Source organism: Pan paniscus, chromosome 10, assembly GCF_029289425.2.
Source record: "Pan paniscus chromosome 10, NHGRI_mPanPan1-v2.0_pri, whole genome shotgun sequence".
In the NCBI taxonomy this organism is placed as follows: domain Eukaryota; kingdom Metazoa; phylum Chordata; class Mammalia; order Primates; family Hominidae; genus Pan; species Pan paniscus.
The window spans coordinates 103543159-103565906 of NC_073259.2; the positions used below are offsets into that span (position 1 = coordinate 103543159).

The 22748-nt window shown below is 41.1% G+C and overlaps 1 protein-coding gene and 1 pseudogene across 2 annotated transcripts in view; one reads left to right on the top strand and one right to left on the bottom strand.

The window, feature by feature from the left end:
- Positions 1-348: 348 nt before the first annotated feature.
- LOC100988846 (large ribosomal subunit protein eL29-like) lies at positions 349-961 on the bottom strand (annotated as a pseudogene).
- A 4666-nt stretch (positions 962-5627) lies between these two features.
- METAP2 (methionyl aminopeptidase 2) overlaps positions 5628-22748 on the top strand; it is a 41737-nt gene continuing 24616 nt past the window's right edge. The window contains exons 1-4 of one of the 2 annotated variants that reach the window (XM_003808254.7): positions 5628-7429; positions 9172-9279; positions 16308-16373; positions 18961-19063. In XM_003808254.7, coding sequence (XP_003808302.1) covers positions 7279-7429; positions 9172-9279; positions 16308-16373; positions 18961-19063 — 428 coding nt within the window. In that variant the 5' untranslated portion in view covers positions 5628-7278. The remainder of the gene's footprint in view (positions 7430-9171; positions 9280-16307; positions 16374-18960; positions 19064-22748) is intronic. The other variant, XM_008960332.4, reaches the window with a different exon arrangement.

A 22748-nucleotide genomic window follows, 5' to 3' on the forward strand; every position in this document is an offset into this window, starting at 1 on the left:
ATGTGCATATCCAGGGAGGTTTAAAAAAAGATAAAGGTATTTAAAGGAAAAATGAGAAGGATAATTGTTTTGAGATAATTATCCTTGGCTACAAAGATCAATAAAAAAAGTGATGCCAGTCCAGAGTCATACAGGCAGTTGCTGGGTAGATGTCCTTGTAGAAGTATTTTTTTGTGTACAGTTGGGATGGCCTTTATGCAAGGTTGTGGTTTTTGCAGAGTCTTTTGTGATAGTTTTTGTTATTAGGCATACAAGTGTGAGAACCCTCTTTTTATAGCCTTCCTCAGCTCTTTTTGTGTGAGTTTTTTAACACTAGTGACTCCATTTTGATTTTGACAACTTCCATACTTCTTTTTTTTTTTTTCCTGCCTCAGGTTTATTTGTACAAATAGCACAAGAGGACCCCAGCCCCATGCAGATGGTAGCCCAGGGGCGGGGGTGGGGGGTCGCACCAGTCCTTCTGTCCTCACGTTGGCAGAGATATCTACTCTGAAGCCTTTGTAGGGGCCTGGGCACCTTTGGGAGCCTGAGCTGGAACTGAAGCTGGAGCTGCAGCCTGGGCCTTGGCTTGATCCTTGGCCTTGGCCTTTGGCCGGCACAGCCTGAGCCCTTTGGCAATACGGGCACAAGCACGCTTCCCAAGCTTGGGGTGGGCAATGTAGGCAAGTCAATCGAGCTTGTGGCTGACACCCTTCGGGATCTTGGGCTTAACCTCCTTGGGCTTTACAAGGGCCTTGATAGCCTCGGCACGTGCACTCATGGCCTTGGCATTGTTGGCCTGCATCTTCTTTAGGCCCTTCTTGTTGTGCTTCTTGGCAAAGCGCATGTTCCTCAGGAACTTGGGGTCCACCCCCTTAAGAGATTCGTATCTTTGTGATCGGGGTTTCTTGATACCATTTCTGTGCCATTTTCGGGACTGGTTGTGTGTGGTGTGGTTCTTGGACTTGGCCATGTCTGCACCTTAAGCTGACAACTTCCATACTTCTTACTCTAGACTTTGTGAAGGTTGCAGATGCCAAAATGAAATCGGTTTTGTCAGACACAGACAAAAAAGGGCCAGGAAGGTTGAAAGGAGAGGAGGCCTATGCTTATATGTCTAAGAATTGTTTCCAAGGATATTCAAAAAGCTCTTCCGCATCCTTCAAGCATCTCCTGATTTGATAAGGTTTATCACTAGACATTTTTTAGGACTGCTGTAATTCAGGTAAAATGTTCTCAGAACACTTACCCAGTAAGGTGTCTCCACCAATGAAATGACAACTCTGGCTTTGAGCCTCTAGAAACAATGATCTGTTTCTAAGCAGTTTATATAAATCTCTTTTTTGTTAATAAAAGCTCCCCTTCCCTCACTGAGTGCACTGGAGGCTTGCCATTTCCTGCATTCTGGATTATAATCCTTATTTCTATTCCCAAGTAAACCCAACATGTTTAGAGATAACTTTCTCTTGCTTTTTTTTTTGAGACACAGCCTCACTCTGCCACCCAGGCTGGAGTGCAGTGGTGCAATCTCGGCCCTCTGCAATCTCTGCCTTGCGGGTTCAAGCGATTCTCCTGCCTCAGCCTCCCGAGTAGCTGGAGCTACAAGCACGTGCCACCACACCCGGCTAATTTTTGTATTTTTAGTAGAGACAGGGTTTCACCATGTTGGCCAGGCTGGTCTCGAACTCCTGATCTCAAATGATCCACCTGCCTCGGCCTCCTAAATTGCTAGGATTACAGGTGTGAGCCACCACACCTGGCCGTTTTTTCTTTTTTTTGAGACAAGGTCTCACTCTGTCATCGAGACTGGAGTGCAATGGTGATGAGATGGGATAGTTCCCTTGATCCCCTTGGTGGGTGGGAAGTGGAGTGACTGGTTTCACTAAGCCCACTGCTGGCCACTCCTCACGGGAGGGAGTGTGCGAGAGAGCGAGTGTGGGAACTGGAGTGAACGAATTCTGGAACCAGCCAGTTGCTCCTTTGTGGTGGGAGCAGGCTCTATGTGGGCCCTGCAGCAGCATCCAAGCATATTACAGCCAATGCTCTGTCCGCTCTGCCTTCCAGGGATGGCCAAGTGCCAACCAGCTCAGTGGAGGGTCAGGGTGGCAGCCCCTATACTCTCAGGGGCTTCCTGGTTCTTGTCTGGCGTCCAGGAAGAATCAGGTCACATGAACGGGTTGAAAGGTAATGAATGCAGACAACTTTATTGAGCGGTGGGTGGCTCTCAGCGGAAAGAGAGGCTGGAAAGGGGGTGGGAAGGTGATCTTTACCTGAAGCCCACCCATCTCTGGCTAGGCCCCTCTCGGAAGCTGCACGTCCAAAATTAGCTGCATCTACTCTCTAACACTTAGTTGTTTCTTTGCTTGCCACTCAGCCGCTCGTGTTCCCAACGCTCAGCCGCTTATGTTGCTTTGCCAGCTTAAGTCTTTCATGGGTACAGGATGGGGTGGGGCAGGCCAAAAAAGCAACATTTGGGCAGAAAAATGGGGTCAGCTGTTTTCACTTAGGGCCATGGTTCCAGGCTTAAGGGTGGGGTTTAGCTGGGAGCCCAGCCCTTCTGTAACAGTGTGATCATAATTCATGGCAGCCTTGACTTCCCCTGGGTCAAGCAATCCTCCCACCTTAGCCTCCGAGTAGCTAGGACTACAGGCACATGCCACCACGCCCAGATAATTTTTTAATTCCTTGTAGAGAGGGGGTCTTGCTTGGTAACCCAGGCTGGTCTCTGACTCCTGGCTTCAAGTGATCTTCCTGGAGTGCTGGGATTACAGGTGTGAGAAACCATGCCTAGCCTCTAGTGTCTTTTTTTTAAGGTTGACAATTTACATTTCCAATAGTCACTCACATAATTTTAAATTTTCTAGTAGCCACATTTTAAAAAGTAAAAAGAAACAGGTAACAATCAATCTTAATGATGTTTTTATTTAACTCTATATAAAAATTATCATTTCAACAAGTAATAAATATAACATTATTGAGAAACTTTAGTATTTTTGTATTAAGTTTTTGTAATTCAGTGTGTATTCTAAATTATGGCATAACTCAATTTGGACTAGCAGCTTTTTTTTTTTTTTTTTGAGATGGAGTGTTGCTCTGTCGCCCAGGCTGGAGTGCAGTGGCACCATTTCCGCTCACTGCAAGCTCCATCTCCTGGGTTCACGCCATTCTCCTGCCTCAGCCTCCCGAGTAGCTGGGACTACAGGTGCACACCACCACGCCTGGCTAATTTTTTGTATTTTTAGTAGAGACAGGGTTTCACCTTGTTAGCCGGGATGGTCTCGATCTCCTGACCTCATGATCTGCCTGCCTCGGCCTCCCAAAGTGCTGGGATTACAGGCATGAGCCACCGCGCCCGGCCTGAACTAGCAGCATTTTAAGTGCTCAGTGGCAACGTGGTAGGTGGCCACCATGCTGTGCAGTACGGGTAGACTCTCATGTCTAGATCCACTTGCTGGATGATCTTATCTGTGTCAAAGTTCCAATTCCCATCTATTAGTTGATGACTCAAATTTTTATATCTGCTCCAACTATTCTTTTGATCTCCAGTTCCTTATAGTTATCCACCTTCTTCACAGCTCCACTTTAATGCCCCAAGACACCTCAGACTCAGCATGTCTCACATCTAACTCATAATCTTCCCTTTCAAATCTGAAATGTTTTTCTATCTCTGTTATTTACATTACATTACCAGTCAATCCAGTTTCACCAGCACACACTGAAGGGGCTTCCTTGATATCTTCTTCTCTCTCAAATCCCTTATACAATTCATCACCAAGTCTTGCCCATTTTATCTCCCACATATCTCTTAAATCTATTCATTTTTTTGGTCATACCCATCATCATTCCCTTTCAAGCCACTATAACCTATTGACTGTAATAGCCTCTAAACTGATCTCCCTGCTTTCATTCTGGCCACCCTCAACTCTACTCTGTACACTGCAGCCATGGTGATCTTTTCAAAAATCTAATCATGTTAATTGCAAACCTCATCAGGTTAACTGTCTCTTCACCATTAAAATACTTAAGGGGGCTGGACACAGTGGCTCATGCCTATAATCCCAGCACTTTGGGAGGCTGAGGAGGGCGGATCACCTGAGGCCAGGAGTTTGAGACCAGCCTGGCCAACATGGTGAAACCCCGTCTCTACTAAAAGTACAAAAATTAACTGGGTGTGGTGGTGCGTGCCTGTAGTCCCAGCTACTCGGGAGGCTGAGGTGGAAGAATTGCTTGAATCCGGGAGGCGGAGGTTGCAGTGAGCCGAGATCATACCACTGCACTCCAGCCTGGGTGACAGAGCAAGACTCCATCTCAGAAAAAAATAAAAAATAAAGATAAAATACTTAAGGGAGGTAGGTGGATCACCTGAAGTCAGGAGTTTGAGACCAGCCTCACCAACATGGTGAAACCCTGTCTCTACCAAAAAATACAAAAATTAGCTGGGTGTGGTGGCATGTGCCTGTAGTCCCAGCTACTTGGGAGACTGAGGTGGGATAATTGCTTGAACCCAGGAGGTAGAGGTTGCAGTGAGCTGACATCACGCCACTGCATTCCAGCCTGAGCAACAGAATGAGACCCTGTCTGAAAAATAAATAAAAAAAGTAAAATAAAATACTTAAGAGATTTATATTGTTCTTAGGACAAAGTATAAAGCCCTTAGTATGATCTAAAAGGCTCTGTCAGCTCTCCTACCCTTTCCTTCCTGCAAGGCTCTTACCTTTCTAGTCTCATCTCATCACACTCACTCCCTTCTCCACCTCTTTGCATTCCAGCCATTCTGGATGTTTTTTAGTTCTTTAAATGTGTTATACTCCCTACTGTTTTACAGATGAGAAAATCAAGGCTCAAAAATATATGAGCTGTCCAGAGTCACAAAATTATAGCCAAATGACCATTCTAGTATTAGAATCCATGTCTCCTCTTAAATACCTCTTAAATTTTTCTTTACCTTCCCTTTGCCAGGAATACTCTGCCAGGCGCAATGGCTCACGCCTGTAATCCCAACACTTTGGGAGGTTGAGGCAGGTGGATCACCTGAGGTCAGGAGTTTAAGACTAGCCTGGCCAACATGGTAAAACCCCGTCTCTACAAAAATTAGCTGGGTGTGGTGGTAGGCGCCTGTAATCCCAGCTACTTGGGAGGCTGAGGTAGGAGAATCGCTTGAACCTGGGAGGCGGAGGTTGCAGTGAGCTAAGATCAGGCCACTGCACTCCAACCTGGGTGATAGAGCGAGACTCTGTCTCAAAAAAAATAAAAATACTCTCTCTAAACCTTTCCCCTCCCCTTTGCCTATTTATCCTTCAGATCTCAGCCTAATTGCTACTTCCTCAGGAAACTCTACCAGGCCATCCTACCTAGGCAAGTCCCTTTGTAATATGCTCTCATAGCAGCAGTTGTAAATTTGCTTTTATTAGCATCATTGCTTGATGTCTATTTTTGTTAACTGGCTCTATGATGACAAGGATCATCTCTGTTTTTGCTCTCTAAATATTGCCAGATCTAGGTTTATAGTAGGCATTGAACGAATGGATGGATGAGTGAATGAGTGAATATGTCAGCCAAGCAAAGAGCAGCCCAGATAAAAGTAACAGTGAGTTTGAAATGCTCCAAGGTCAGAAAGAGCTTTGAGAGCTGGAGCTGTAATAGTAAGAGAGTGGAGACATTGGAGAAGTAGGTATGGCTGGGTCTTGCCGGGCATTTTAAAGGATTTTGGACACATAGAAGCTACTTCTATTTTTATTTTTGTGGTATTATGTTTGGTTTACCAAGTTTTTATTTTTTATTTTATTTACTTTTTTGGGGGGGATGGAGTCTCGCTCTGTCGCCCAGGCTGGAGTGCAGTGGCGCAATCTCAGCTCACTGCAACCTCCCCCCGGGTTCAAGCGATTGTCCTGCCTCAGCCTCCCTAGTAGCTGGGACTACAGGCGCCTGCCACCACGCCCGGCTAATTTTTGTATTTTTAGTGGAGACGGGGTTTCACCATATTGGCCAGGCTGGTCTCGAACTCCTGACCTTGTGATCTGCCCACCTCGCCCTCCCAAAGTGCTGGGATTACAGGCGTGAGCCACAGCGCCCGGCCGGTTTACCAACTTTTATATTGCCAGCAATCAACTAGGGAAAACAATTTAAAATCTAAATAGGGATAGATTTAAAGAGATAAAGATCTGTACAAGAATAAGAGGAACAGTTTTTATTAGTATTGGATAGGTGCTGCCTGAAGCTTTAAGACAGAGAATGTACATTTATGCAGCTGCGGTCAGAGCCTGTGTGAGGTTTACTGTAAACCCACTGGCAATAAGGCTCTTAACGACATTTTGATGCCCATGAAGCTTGGTGCCTAGTTTAAAACTAATGAAAACACCTAAACTCTCCAGGTGGACAAAGCCATATTCAGGAGAAATTGAGAAGGAGTTGGTGCAGGCAGCCAATCACAATCCACTTACGCCACAAACTAAATCTCAAACTGCGGTTTGAACATGAGGCTCAAAACATAAGAAGTAAAGAAATGGGCAAAATTCAATTAGTTTCTGGTGAAACGTGCTAAATCCAAAAGAAAGGTGACCAGAAATAGAGAAAACGAAGTGTGATCTTTTGCATTAATGAGAGGGACCGTGTCCCCGTGTGTTAAAACCTGTCATTCTTGTCCTGAATTGGAAAGTGAGCGGAGTGTGACGGGTTCCCATCTTGAACCGTCCGGGGTTGAGTAGTACAAGAAACTAACACGGAACTCCAGCTTCCAAAATTCTCTCCAGTGCCTACAGAGCCTCGCGGAGAGCTGTGATTGTGAATGTCAACGCAGATTTGATTAAATCGCTTAGATTTAAGAGATATGTGGAGTCATGACAATAGAAATGTGTACAAGTGAACACATTTCTTAGCCCGTTTCCCCACTGCCTGTGTGATTTATAAAAACGCAAATATAAAATATTTCCGTTCCAGCAGAGACGCCGCTTGCTACGGCGGGTTGCCCCTCTCCACAGGTATCTCCGGCTGACTCTAGAGCTCAACTTCCCCTTTAAACTTCACCCTGCGCTTGCCGATTTGCTTCGGGAATGCCCGAGGCACCGGACGAAGCAGTCGGGTCTGGCCCCAGTCGACTCCAGCCAGGCGGGGCTCCAAGCCGAGACTCCTGCACGCCCGGCCCGAACCTAGCCCGACACCCTCAGCTGAGTCCTCCGCCGTCCCAGCATTCCCTGCGTCCCTACCATCGAGAGCAGCTTCCGGCGTGGCTGGTGTAGGCGGGTGGAGAAGGATCGGGGCCCTCGCCGCTCTGTCTCATTCCCTGGCGCTCTCTCGGGCAACATGGCGGGTGTGGAGGAGGTAGCGGCCTCCGGGAGCCACCTGAATGGCGACCTGGATCCAGACGACAGGGAAGAAGGAGCTGCCTCTACGGCTGAGGAAGCAGCCAAGAAAAAAAGACGAAAGAAGAAGAAGAGCAAAGGGCCTTCTGCAGGTAAAGAGAGTTTTATGTTTTCCCAGTCCCCTCCGGGAACGGCTGAACTGTTTGGCTCAGGCCCGTTGAGGGGGCCGGGACCGGGGCCCCAGAGCCCCGACTAGACTGATTCTTGGGCCTGACAGGGTGGCAAAGCCGGACTATAGATTCCCAGTCTGAGAAGAGGCGTCATCTCCTCCTGTGGGACTAGAGGGCTGGTGGGGGAGAAAAGAGTGCCTGAGGTTGGCGTGTGGTACCTCTGGGGTCGCTGGGCCCGAGCCCCTGTATTACCAGAACTCAGCTCCCACGCACATCGTGGCACGGTCTTGAGATTGTGCGCAGAGCACAGCCCTACCATCTTTCGCGCGATTTGGCCGCCGCCTCAAAAATCCGATTCTGACCCGTATTGCCGCGTCTTTGCTGGTTTGCTGGAGCCAGCTAGGACTTATTTTCTTTGGGGGTGGGCAAATGTAATGGAGAGCACACCTCCCCCCACTATCCCGGTTCACGTTGGGGTTGTTGCAGCCTGCACTTTTGGGGTGTGTGTACATGTGTGTTTGCCCGCGCGCTCATGTCATTAATTGCAGAATTTGTGGTGGTGATAACGAATTTTCACCTGCCTAATCCCATAGCATCGCCAAGGTTTAGGGCCTTTAGACCTGAATTATGATACCAATTGCAGGCAGTGCAGATAGGCTATTCTGTGGCTCAGAATGGAACTTCTGAGGTCTTAACCTCTAAATCCACTGGTAAGGCAAGGAGAACTGCGGAGAGTTTACAGTTGGATATTATGAGCTAGGAACTTACATATTTTGAGAAGTCTGTGTTTTTGCTGCACAAGCTCCTTCACCTTAAGAAAAATTATTTTTACTTGTTTCTAATTAAAATCGCCAGAGAAACAGAAAAATGGAGAAGTCAGAAGCGATTAAGATGGAATTGAGAGAGGTCGAAGAGAGCTAATCTTCATCTTTCTGAAATTTTGATTAGATAGGAATGGAAGGAGAGTTGTAGCGTTGCTGGAACTCTTCCAGAGCAAAATTTGTTACTCTGCTGGCTGTTCCTGGATTTCGAGTGAAATTCAAACACTGCTGTTTGTCTCGTAAGGTGTTAAGCTGACTGATCCTAATGTATTTTTAACAGTTGTATTTCTTAATATGAATTCTCTCCAGTAGCCAGAATGTCACTTCATTTTGTGCTACCTGATACTATTAATACATATAACATATTGCTCTTATAGGTAGGTTATAATCACTTCCAGAGCAGGGGCCTGGTCTTGTGCTTAGATATTTGAGCGTTTGTTTTTTAGTAATGGACTGTCTTTGCCTATTTATTTTGACTTTACCCAGCCCATCGTGATATCCTTCTTCATGAAACCAGGCTGCCCCGGGGTGTTGCACATGAATCTTTTTCCTAAGGCCTTCAGCATTTATTACCTATCTGGTGTTTAAGTATTTGTTAAGTCTAATTGCTGACCACTATTACAAGTTAAACTGCTTGAGGATAGAGACCAGTTCACGCTTTTGTTTATCTTTTAGCTGCTAGTGTGTGTAATGGATATTTTGTTGAGTAAATTAATGAATGGACAATACTGTGTAGGTATGGAAGATTTTTCTGTCATTAAACGAATTCTGTTATGTTCACAATAATGTTTCTGTTTTTGTTTCCTGAGGAAAGGATTTGTAAGTTTTCCAAGATCATTAGAGCATATTCTAGTGGGAAAGTGTCTGTATTAGATTTGATTTCTGCTATTTTATTTTGATCAGCAGGGGAACAGGAACCTGATAAAGAATCAGGAGCCTCAGTGGATGAAGTAGCAAGACAGTTGGAAAGATCAGCATTGGAAGATAAAGAAAGAGATGAAGATGATGAAGGTAAATGGTTAATTTGATCTTTGTGGTTAGAAAAGCTAGAAAATGTAGCCGGGTGTGGTGGCACACACGTGTAATCCCAGCACTTTGGGAGGTCGAGGCGGGTGGATTACATAAGTTCAGTAGTTCGAGACCAGCCTGGCCAACATGTTGAAACCCCGTCTCTTCTAAAAAGACAAAAAAAAATTTAGCCGGGTGTGGTGGCACACACCTGTAATCCCAGCTACTTGGGAAGCTGAGGCAGGAGAATTGCTTGAGCCCGAGAGATGGAGGTTGCAGTGAGCTGAGATTGCACCACTGCACTCCAGCCTGGCCAGCAGAGTAAGACTGTCTCAAAAAAAAGAAAGAAAGAAAGAAAGAAAAGCTAGAAAATGTGATATTCCTTAATCAAAATTTATTTACCCGTATAGTGTTTTCTCTGACATTTCACTTGTTACTTCAATTAATGTCACAGATTAAAAAGGAAAAGGTATTTATTAGCAAGTCTTGAAAAAGTTCAATGTGTTAATTAGCTGTTCAGATAGGACAGATCTCAGATTTTTAAAATATACTTGGTAGAAGGCAAAGTAGTGAGTATTAATAAGATTGAGGGGTTGTTTATTTAACTAATACTTACTGAAGAACTACTATGTACTAGATACTTTCCTAGGTTATTTTCACATACATTCACATTTTAACCTCACAAAACCAAGCAAAGTAACCTACTTGTGCTTAGATATTCATTTTGTTTTTTAGTAATGGACTGTCTTTTCCTATTTATTTTGACTTTACCCAGCCCTTCATGGCTTTACCCAGCCATCTCATTTTACAGATAGGGAAGTGGTAGTTACATGATTTACCCAAAGTGACATAGCTAATATGTGTAGAATAGAGCCAGAATTTCAAACCTAGTGCCTGACTGCACGTTTGTTCCTTTTACTCTCTATTTTTTTTTTTCTTTTTGAGACCGAGTCTCGCTCGCTCTGTCACACAGGCTGGAGTGCAGTGGCGTGATCTCGGATCACTGCGACCTCCCGAGCTCAAGCAATTCTCCTGCCTCAGCCTCCCGAGTAGCTGGGATTACAGGCGCCTGCCACCATGCCCAACTAATTTTTTTGTATCTTTAGTAGAAATGGGGTTTTGCCAGGTTGGTCTTGAACTCCTGACCTCAAGTAATCTGCCCACCTCAGCCTCCCAAGGTGCTGGGATTACAGGTTTGAGCTACTGTGTCCGGCCTGTTCCTTTTACTCTCTATACCAAAATTAACTCTTTTCATTCTCAAAGAAACATATAGGAGTGCACTAAGTTTTATTATAAATTCCTTGACCCTAGCTCCTTCTGGGTGTTTGAGTACAATAAGATTTTTTTAAAGACAGCAACTGCTAATTGATGTTATCAGTAAAACAGTGAAGGAAGAGACAGGTAAGAAAACTTACTTTTTTCCAGCCTCTTTTGGCGGAGGAAAAATGGGGCTTTCCCATTCTTTTTATTTGTAGGTGCCTACTACTGAGAACATCTGCTCCCCCTCAAGCACCACCAGCCTGGGGTTAGGTCTTTAACCATTAGTTGGGGCTGTAATTATTGTGTTAGGGTAATGTAGAGTAGTTGTTTTCCTTTAGAGTGGTATGTTCTCTGCCTTCAAGAAGCTTATAGTGAACATTTGGTGGAAAAAAGTGCCAAGATTCAAGGGAATTATTAGCTTTTCCTCTTCCTTAAACCTCCGTTCTACATTGGCTTATGCTTTAGATTATGAACTTATTTTGAGCTCTTCACAAGAAAATGTTTTGTAAATTCAAGGCAGTATAATAGATTGCTATAGACCCACTATGTATACGATATCATAATGCTTTCTGGGCCTGTCAGGCTAGTTAAAAAATATTGGCTGGGTGTGGTGGCTTATGCCTGTAATCCAGACAAGCCTGGGCAACATAGTGAGACCCCATGTCTATACCCGTCCACCCCCGCCCCCCCCCCAAAAGAAATCACAGTGCTAATCTTGAAGTATATCTTGTTCTGTTACATCTCTACAAAGTTGCCCATCAGGTTGGAAATCTTCAATGTATTAAAGAAGACTTTAGGAATATTTGTAGTTATTTCAGTAATCAGAGTCAGTCAATACTACTTACCTGTTGTTAGGTCTTTGAGGGAATGGAAAGCTAGTGTTTCAAGATCTTTCTCCTAATGGAAAACTAGACCAGGTGTGTTAGCTCTCGCCTGTAATCCCAGCATTTTGGGAGGCTGAGGTGGGTGGATCACCTGAGGTCAGGAGTTCAAAACCAGCCTTACCAACATGGTGAAACCCCATCTCTACTAAAAATACAAAAAATTAGCCAGGTGTGGTGGTGGGTGCCTGTAATCCCAGCTACTCGGGAGGCTGAGGCAGGAAAATTGCTTGAACCCAGGAGGTGGAGGTTGCTGTCAGTGGAGGTTGCGCCATTGTACTTCAGCCTGGGCAACAAAAGTGAAACTCTGTCTCAAAAAATAAGAAAAAATAAAGAAAACTAAGGATGTGGTAGACAGACAAAACCTAGAGGTGAAAAGGTATTTGGGTACCTGTAATAAAATTTATTGAAATTTGGTGGTATAAGTGTGGGCTGAATGCTGAAGGAAGGCTCATTGGAAGGAATAGAACTTGAGTAAAACCAAACAAAGGAACTATTTTGGGTTGGGGTAATGCTGAGAAAGCATTTGAAGCATTGTGGTAATACAAGCTTGCCATATGAGGTGATTGAGGGAGCCTTAGAGGATTTTTAAGAAATGTTATGAGCCAAGCACAGTGGCTGGTGCCTGTAATCCCAGCTACTTGGGAGGCTGGGATGGGAGGATCTTTGAGTCCAGAGGGCTTCAGTATGCTACGAAAACACCTGTGACTGGCCACTGCACTCCAACCTGGGTAACATAGTAAGACCCTGTCTCTTAACAAAAAAGGAATGTTATGAAATAATAATTTAGGCTTTACCTATATACAGGGTTGTTTAGAGGAGAGGAAGTGTGTAGGAAAGGCAAGGAGGAGATCATTTTGGAGGCCTCTTAGAAATAGCCCAGGCATATGGTAATGAAGATGTAAACTGGTAGTCATAAATAGGCATGGAGAGGAAGGATCCAGTGAACAGTAGTGTGGAAGCAGAATTCAAAAGACTTGGAGACTTGCATTCTGGGAGCCAGGAGTAAGGCATTAGTGGACTCTGGGAGTTTGAACTTGGGTGACAGAATGTTGGTGCTGTTGACTGAAATAGTGAAGTTGGGAAAGAGCCAGTTAGACATTGGGGGAGAGGTTTGCAGGCAAAGAAGAGGGTACTAAGTTTAATTTTAGATGTGCTGAATTGGAAACTGTGGTATTGGTATAAAAAGTTGATCCTATGGGCGTCTGACAATGTGCTGGAGGTAATTCATTCAATACATTTTGAGTCAGGCTCATTAACATATAATTTCCCTAAAATAATAGTCACCACTCTTTTTTTTTTTTTTTTTGAGACGGAGTCTCACTCTTGTCCAGGCTGCAGTGCAGTGGCACGATCTCAGCTCACTGAAACCTCTGCCTTCTGGGTTCCAGCGATTCTCCTGCCTCAGCCTCCTGAGTAGCTGGGATTATAGGTGCCCGCCACCACTCCTGGCTAATTTTTGTATTTTTAGTAGAGACAGGGTTTCACCATGTTGGCCAGGCTGGTCTCGAACTCCTGGCCTCAAGTGATCCGCCCGCCTCAGCCTCCCAGAGTGCTGGGATTACAGGCGTGAGCCACCATACCTGGCCCCAGTAGTCACCCTTTTTAAGTGTATAGTTTGGTGAGTTTTGACAAAGTATGCAATTGTGTAACTACTACCACGACGGAAGATACAGACTATTTCCATTTAACATTTCCATCTCCAGAAAAAAGTTGTGTCTCTTGTAGTTGGTTCTCTTGCACTATACCTAACCCTTAGCAATCACTGATACATTTTCTGACCCTAGTTTTGGCCTTTCCTGGAGTATCCTATAAATGGAATTGTTCGGTATGTAGTTTTTTTGTGTTTGGCTTGTTTTACTTAGCATAATACTTTTGACAGTCATCGAGTTGTGCATTTATCAATAGCACATTCCTTTTTATTGCAAGTAGTATTCCTAATATGTTTTACCCTTTTACATTGAACAATATTTGGGGTGTTTACAGTTTTGGTCTGTTGTGAACGAAGTTACTATGAACATTTGCATATGGGTCTATGTGTAGATATGTTTTCATTTCTCTTGAGTAAATAGGACTGGGTTGCCTGTCATATGGTAAGTATGTGTTTAAACTCATAAGAAGCTGTCTGGTTTCCAAAGTGGCTGTGCTGTTTTGCATTCCTCTTAGCAATGGTTGAGAGTTTCAGGTTGTTCGTATCCTTGTAAGGACTTGGTATTTGTTTTAAAATTTTAGTCTTTGATAATGGGTATGTAGTGCTTTGTCATTGTGGTTTTAATATGCACTTCCCTAATGATATTGAGCATCTTTTCATGTTTTTATTTGCTTTTTCCTTTATCTTTGGTAAAGTGTTTGTTCACATCTTTTGTCCATGTTTTATTGGGTTATTTGTCATCCTATTGAATTGTAATAGTTCATTGTATATTCTGGTTGCAAGTTCTTTATCAGATAATATGTTTTACAGATATTTCTATGGGATGGCTATTCACCTGGTTAATGGTATTGCTTATACGACAGTTTTAATTTTGATAAAGTCCAATCTATCTGTTTTTTAAATTTATGGGTAGTGCTTTTTGTGTCCTGTCTAAAAAGTTAAGTCATTGCTGTCTCTAAGGTCACAAAGATGTTCTGTGTTCTCTTCAAGAAGTTTTATATATTTTTAGCTGTTATGTTTAGGTCTATGGTTCATTTAGAATTAATGTTTCTAGATAGTGCAAGGCAGAGCTTAAAAGCTTGAGACTCTTTTTTTAAAAATATGATTTCCAGTTGTCATTCAACAGATATCAATTGATTTGGGCATAGTAGTAACACAAATAAACATAAGCAGCCTCTGCTGGCCAGGCCTGGTGGCTCATGCCTATAATCCCAGCACTTTGGGAGGCTGAGATGCGATTCGAGACCAGTCTGGGCAACTTAGTGAGACCTTGTCTCTGCAAAAGATTAAAAAACATTAGCCAGGTATAGTGGTGCGTGCCTGTAGTCTCAGCTATTCAGGAAGCTGAGGTGGGAGGTTTTCCTGAGTCTGGGAGATTGAGGCTGCAGTGAACTGTGATCCTGCCACTGCACTCCAGCTTGGGCAACAGAGTGAGACCCTGTCACAGAAAAACCAAAAAAACCAACCATCTCTGCCTATGAAGAATATGCTGGGATACTGTGAAGAAAAGACATGTAAAAGCACAAATTTCAACATGGTATAATGGTTGGAACTATAAACATATATAGATTAATACTCAGATCCTGGCTCTGCTGCCATCCTGGCACAAAGTTCTATAAATGGTGGCTGTTTTTCTGTACTGAATACAGACATTGGACATTGAATAAGGTAATTAGCCTCAAAAGGATGAAAGTATCAAAGAAGGACCTTTTTGTTCCATTTTAAAGATGAAGAAACCAGGGTAGAGAGAGGCTAAATAACTTGCCCAAGGTCACACAGATGGAAAGATTTTTAGTATATGTTTAAAATTGGTTATGTATCTTCAAGTATTTGTTTTAGGTTGTGCTACATACACTAGTATAGTGCTACATACACTAGTCACAACCTAAAACAAATACTTCAAGATTCATAACCAATTTTAGTCTGGAAAAAACTATTGTTTCTCCAGAACAGAAACTATCTTATTTTTCTGTCCCTATTGCCTGGCACTTAAGAGCCCAACAAACATTTAATGGGGTGAAGAAGGTTACTGTTAACGTTATAGTGCACGATATGTGAATTAGATTATAATTTTTCATGTGCCTTTTGAATCTAAAAATCCATAATGAATAAGTCAGCAATATTTGTGTTTTGGGTTTGTTGTTGTTAGGATACAAGATCTCCCTCCCGTCACCCAGGCTGACGTGCTGTGGCTCGATCTCAGCTCACTGCAGCCTTGACTTCCCTGGCTCAGGTGATCCTCCCACATCTCAGCTTTCCAAGTAACTGGGACTATGGGCGCATACCACCACACCTGGATAATTTTTTGTACTTTTAGTAGAGACAGGGTTTCACCATGTCCTCCAGACTGGTCTCAAACTCCTGGGCTCAAGTGATCCACCTGCCTCGGCCTCCCAAAGTGCTAGGATTACAGGTGTGAACCACTTTACCTAGCCTAATATTTGTACTTCTACTGTTCTCTTCTGCCTGCTAGGTTTTTGATAATTTCATAAGATTGAACATAAGAAATGGTGATTTTGAGGCTGGGTACAGTGGCTCACGCCTATAATCCCAGGACTTGGGAGGCCAAGGCTGGCAAATCACTTGATGTCAGGAGTTCGAGACCAGCCTGGTCAACATGGTGAAACTCCATCTCTACAAAAAAAAAAAAAAAAAAAAAAAAATTAGATGGGCATGGTGGCATGCACCTGTAATCCCAGATACTTGGGAGGTGGAGGCTGAGACACGAGAATCACTCAAACCTGGGAGGCGGAGGTTGCAGTGAGCTGAGATTGCGGCATTGCACTCTAGCCTGGGCAACAGAGCTAGACTCTGTTTCAAAAAAAGAAAAAAGAAGTGGCAATTTTGACCAAAAATGGTCAAGTATTGGCATTTTCATATGGTTCAACCCACGTAAGTCCTAGATCACGTTACCTCCCACTTTGCTAAACTGCTGCTTCCTGTTTCTGAATTTTTTAGTGTTGGAGTCTCACTATGTTGCCCAAGCTGGATTCCAACTCCTTGGCTCAAGTGATCCTCCCACCTCAGCTTCCCTAGTAGCTGGGACTATAGGCATGTGCCACCACACCTGGTAGCTGCTTCCTATTTCTTATTTCAGTGAAAGAATAAATGTAAACAAGATAAAATAAACTAACGTTTGTTCATTTATTGAATAGAACAAATACTTGTCTCCTTGTACTTGCTTTGTCCCTCTGCTTATGAGGTTTAAATGAACATGTACTTGAAATGTCTTTTCTTAGATGGAGATGGCGATGGAGATGGAGCAACTGGAAAGAAGAAGAAAAAGAAGAAGAAGAAGAGAGGACGTTAGTGTCTTAAGTTAATGTTAATTGATATATTAGAAGTGGTTATTCTGCCGGGTGTGGTGGCTCACACCTGTGATCCCCGCTACTCCGGAGGCTGAGGCAGGAGAATTGCTGGAACCCAAGAGACGGAGATTGCAGTAAGCTGAGATTGTGCCACTGCACTGCAGCCTGGGCAACAGAGTGAGACTCTGTCTCAAAAAAAAAAAAAAAAAAGTGGTTATTCACTGACAGGTTTGAAGAGTAGGTTTGAAGTTGCTTAAGGTCCTGATATATGTTAGGGAAATAAACTTAGGCTTAATAGAAGCAGAATTTAGTGAAACTAATAATTATTTATTAGTTTAATAACTTTGGTTTAACAATCTTTTATTTTCTTTAGCTGTTAGCTAAGGGATGTCGATATGAATTAGTTGCATTTTACTGCAAATTAGGGATGAGTTTCTAAAAATTTTATGATTTAAAACTTGCATAATTTAAATAATTCTGTCAAGAATGGCCGAAGTGGTGCCATGGTGGTGGTAGGGTAAGCGTTGTTTGTAATTTACCTTCCAGCTTTTAAATTATGAGATTCTTGATGAGTATTTAATGAGGAGTCCCGTTATTTAAGATGTGTGCATATGGTGAGACTTTATTATTAATAACTTTTATATTGTACGATCAGATTTGTATAAAATATCCTGCTTGTTTTGAGTTTCTGTAAGTGCCACAACCAAACATCATCAGGGGCCTGAAAATATATTAAGGAGGCTGAAGGGAGATTTCGTAGTGTTGAGGAAGAAAGGTTGGGTTGAGAATCACAACATGTAAATTTTAATCTTGGATGCCATTTGGGCTGTTGTAGACCACTGAATGTCTGGTTATGCCTTCCTTTAAAATTTTTCAGGCTAAAATTTTATGAATCAGAATTTTGGGGGCTTGATAGTGATTCCCCTGGTCTCCAGGTGGAGGTGGGATAGCCTTCTTTGCATTTAGGTGTCCATCATTACTAGATCCTTCCACTCTAAGAAGAGGATGTCAGCTATTCTCGTAGCCTGTGAGGGCCTGTGAGTCTGTATTTGATGAGCACAGGATACTTGCATTCCAGGAATCTTCCAGGGGCTATATTGTCCTATTCTTTCCATTAAAAAAAAAATTATTAAAAGTTTGGCTATAAGAAATAGTGTTACCTGAGAATGAATTAAGAGATACCTATTTCTTAAATTAAAAAAAAAAAAAAAAGAGATAACTATTTCTCCAAATACTCTGAATTGCTCCCTTCTGAAGTCAGACCAGCAGGGAGGAGTGTTGTTAGAGGACTGTTTTATATTTGCCCTTGACAGAATTCTTCTGACAGATGTTTAAGTATGATGCCATTAACCTTTGTTCTGCTTCCCCTGAGGATGTTGTTGAATGTACTGTTCATTATATTTCTTTATGAGGTACTCTTTTTTTTTCTGCTTAGTATCAAGGATAATTGTGTTTTTTTCTGAGTATCAGTCTGTTTCATCTCAGAACCATTGTGACCTGTGCAAATATTTTTTTTTTAATGTTGGCTACTAAAGGGCTTAGAGCCAAATTTGTGGTTTTTGTGTTGGCCTCATTTCAGGTACTAGTCTATGTTCTTGTTTTGGTTTTTACTAATTTACTTTGAATGTCTCTTTATTTGTTTATTTTTTATATCCTGGTAGACTTCTTGAATCATTTCTGGAACAAGCCAAATAATATAATCATGGGCAGTTCACTGCCCTCATTTTCCTCATCTATACAGTGGGAAAATTATAAATGTTAGTTAATGATAACCATAGTACAGATTATTACAGATAATTCATAGTTTTATATAATGACTTGGATGTAATACATTATAATTTTCAAAGGTTATCCAGGATTTCATCTGATCGTCCATTTTGTAGATGAGGAAACTGAGGATTGGTACTATTTAGCCATTTGTTCAAGTCATAGCTAATAAGTGGTAAAGGCTAGACTTCAACTGTGATATTCTGATTACAAATTGTGTATTTTTTCTCTAATGATCTTTTTAAGTCCCTTGTCATGTAATTTATGCACAATATAAAAGGCATCTTTATCAGATTTGTAGATGAGATAAAGTTGGAGTGATAAATACTTTGACAAAAGTTAAGATTTCAGAAAACCATGATTGATTATGTATGCTTTTAACTTTTATACCTTATATACTCTTGAAATAATAGTTTTTCTTGTTTTATTAATATATATTAGGTTTATATTTTTATTTTATTGCTATAGGACTTCTTACTACTTTGGTTTGTATTTGTGAAAGCCAACCTCTCTATGCTGTTCCATCTCTAGTATAGTGAGTGAAGATGAAGACATTAGAAGTGTGCCTTTTGCCAAGGCATATACTCTTTAAATACATAATGGAGTTCTGAGGAGTTAAAAATTTCTTTTTCCCAAGCAGCAATAAATCATTGAGGAGGTGGCCAGCATGATGAAGTGTCTTCTGCTTTTAAATGTGGCAGCAAGGAGTTTCCTTAAAATCAGAACATATAACAACCATTAGGAACTGAGAAAACTCTAATAACTGCTTAATTTTATTTTTAACTACAGAAGTTAATGCTTTATTTGTATCTCACAGCAAAAGTTCAAACAGACCCTCCTTCAGTTCCAATATGTGACCTGTATCCTAATGGTGTATTTCCCAAAGGACAAGAATGCGAATACCCACCCACACAAGATGGGTAAGGATCATCAAATCACTTCCAGTTTAATTTCTGACAGTTATAGCTTAGCAATAAAGCAGATTTGACATTTCTCAGAACTTTGCTCCACTACTTTAATAGATGCTTATAAATTTGTCATAAAGAAGATACAGTAGAAGCCCTCTTATCCAAAATGATTGGGACCAATAGCAGGTTATTGGTCATTTAAAAAGTATATTAAACTGAGGATCACAAAATAAAAATTCTTGTAGATAAAGGTTAACTTAAACAAATTTGTTTTTCACCTCTCTTGAAATTTGGGTATGGTTTAGTACTTTTCCCCCCTCATATGTATTCATAATGCGTTATCTACAATTCCATTTGGGATTTCTGAGTGATATAAGGGTTGATGTCTACTATATCTTTACTTTTTTTTTCCTGAAACCTTTTGATAGTTCTTACCTACACTTAATTTGACAGAAATATTTTTTGATCACTTATCCTTAGTGAGATTTATCAGGGTAGTTAGTTTTCATGGAAACAGTTTTTTTAATGTTACTTTTTTTTTTTTGAGACAGAGTTTCACTCTTGTTGCCTAGGCTGGAGTGCAATGCTGGGATCTCGGCTCACTGCAACCTCTGCCTCCCGAGTTCAAGTGATTCTCCTGCTCCAGCCTCCCGAGTAGCTGAGATTACAGGCATGCACCACCATGCCTGGCTAATTTTGTATTTTTAATAGAGACGGGGTTCCTCCATGTGGGTCAGGCTGGTCTTGAACTCCCAACCTCAGGTGATCCGCCCACCTTGGCCTCCCAAAGTGCTGGGATTACAGGCATGAGCCACTGCGCCCAGCCAATATAACATTATTAAATCACATAATTACCATAACAAGTACAGATGACTTAAACAGTCTTGGAAACAAATTCACCTGATTCTTCAAGGTGTTCTGTAAGGATACATTTAAAATGGTTAGCAGAAGTGGCATTATGCAGACATATTGAGAGCATGGAAGCTGGGGCCAAACTATCTGCATTTGAATCCCAGTTCTGACATTTATTAGCTTTGTGACTTGGGCAAGTAATTATCACATCTGTGCTTTTATTTCCTCATCCATAAAATGGGCACTCTGCAGGGTCATTGTGGGGAATGATATATGCATAGCACTTAGAAGAGTAGATGCATAGTGAACATAAAGCAGGCTAGTTCCTGTTATTCAAAGTAATAACCTGTCACCCACAATATTTATAATACCATGGACATTGATCAGTGTGTTTTACAAAGGGACTTAAGAGTATTGCTTAATCCAGTGGTTGCAGTCGTTGGTTAAGAAAGCTTCTACTGTAGCTCTTGTTTTCTTGGCCTATAAAGACACCATTATTTTTTTTTTAAACATAAAAAAGAAAAGAAAGAACATACTGTTGTTACATTACCACCTGCTCCCTCATTTCCAGTTACGAATGTTCTTAGGGAATAAGTGTAAAGTTCTGGAATTGTATGACATGGGCTTCTTTTCTTTGAATTTGAAATCGTCAATTGTCCCTATCTTAAAAGCACTTATTTTTAAAATGCCACAGATACAGATAATTTTACATTAATAAATTCTTATAGTACATATGATGTGATCACATTTATTTTTAAATATAATCTCTTAATTTTTTTTTTTTTTTTTTTGCTTGTTCCCTCTTCTTTTCCTTCCTTCCAGACCCATGTTAACCACCTAGCAGGTAGCCTTCCATATTTTTTCTTTGCTCATATATGTATACATCTGTCTGTTTATGTAAGGGAATGTTTGATCATTGTTTGTTTTACAAAAATGGAATCATAGGCACACTTTCCTCCACCTTTTCTCATTCGGTGCTAACTCTTGGAAGTTCCTCCAAGTCAATTAGAATAGTTCTATTATTATCTTGAATGGCTTCATAATATTCCATGGTGTGAGTGTACCACACTTTATTCCACCATTCTTTAGCTGATGGCCATTTGCTTTGTCTGCAATAATTTTTGCCACTATAAACCATTCTGCAATAAACCTCCTTAGGTAAATAGGTAGCTGGATATGTAGGTATTTTTCTCTCTCTCTCATGTACTGGTAGTTATATTCTGAAATACGTTTTTAGGAGTGAGATTGATTAACCAAAGAATATATTAATAATTTCCAGTTCTTATACTATTAGTGATTTTGAGCATCTTTTGATCCTAGGCTTTATGATATCTTTTGCTCTTCCCAGAAGTTTTAAATTTTTAAGTGCATTATGTGTCCATGTTTAATACTTCGGAGTTCCGGCCAGGCGTGGTGGCTCATGCCTGTAATCCTAGCACTTTGGGAGGCTGAGGCAGGTGGATTACCTAAGGTCAGGAGTTCAAGACCAGCCTGGCCAACATGGTAAAACCCCGTCTCTACTAAAAATAAAAAAATAAAAAAAATTAGCCGGGTGCAGTGGTGCGTGCCTGTAATCCCAGCTACTCGGGGGGCTGAGGCAGGAGAATCGCTTGAACACAGGAGATGGAGGTTGCAGTGAGCTGAGATTGCACCACTGCACTACACCCTGGGTGACAGAGCAAGACTTTGTCTCACCAAAAAAAAAAAAAAAGAAAGAAAATACTTCTGAGTTCCCAGTAGTCTCTCAGATTTTCTTGAACACGTATTTTGTGTGTTATTACACCTTTAATCTGGAATTTTTTGTGTAAGGTTGGGAGCACTAATTATTTTATTTTTCTTTCCAGTGCAGAGTCAGTTTATTGTCTATTAAATAATCCCTCCTACTGAATTGAATGACCACCTTTGTCACATGCTGTATTCCCATGTATATAATGGAATCAGTTTCTGGATTATTTACTCTGCTCCACTGATCTGTTTCTTCTTAGGCTAATACTATTTTGATTTGATATCCCAAACAATTCTTTTTAATACTTTTCTTAGCTACTGTCAGTCATATAGCCTTACACACACACACACACAAATGTCCTTGTTAGAATTCTCATCAGAATTGCATTTATATTTATGTATTAGTTTCTGAAAATTGACAGTTTATCACCTTGTCTTATCCAATGTCATGGGATGTTTTTGATATTTTTTCACTTATTCAATTTTATTTTTTCCAGGTAGGTTCTAGCCCTTTTTAATTAAATTTGCTAGTGTTTTATGGTTTTTGTTAGTGATGTGAATTAAATATTTCAATCCCATTTCTGTTTCTTTATACTTGCTGCTAGAGTGGAGGAAAGCCATTGATTTCTTATACTTGTTAACAGATTGTTAATACTTTTAACAATGTGAATATTATGGAACACTTGAAGTGGTATTTAATACATGAAAAAAATGAGATTTTGTAAACTTCAAAAACTTCCTTTTCCTTACTCTCAGCTTCTATTGAAATTAAATAAGTAGAATAACTTCTGTTTTTGAAATAATAAAGGAAGATATTAATTACATGTTATAATACTTCTCAAAGTAATTTTCTTAAATATTGCATTATTGTATGTTATCCTGGAGAAATACAGAATAAGTATAAGATAGTGTGGTGTGTTTGCTTTTTAATAAATCTCAATACTTTTTACATTCATATAACCAGTTTTGACTATTTGCAAATAGATCAGATTCAGTATTCTTACAGATTTGGTATAGTTTGTATCTTTCCTTCATTGTTTTATTAATAAACTTTTATTAGAAATTGAATGAATTATCACAACTCATCTTTGAAACTACTCTAGGTTAAGTGTATTTTTAA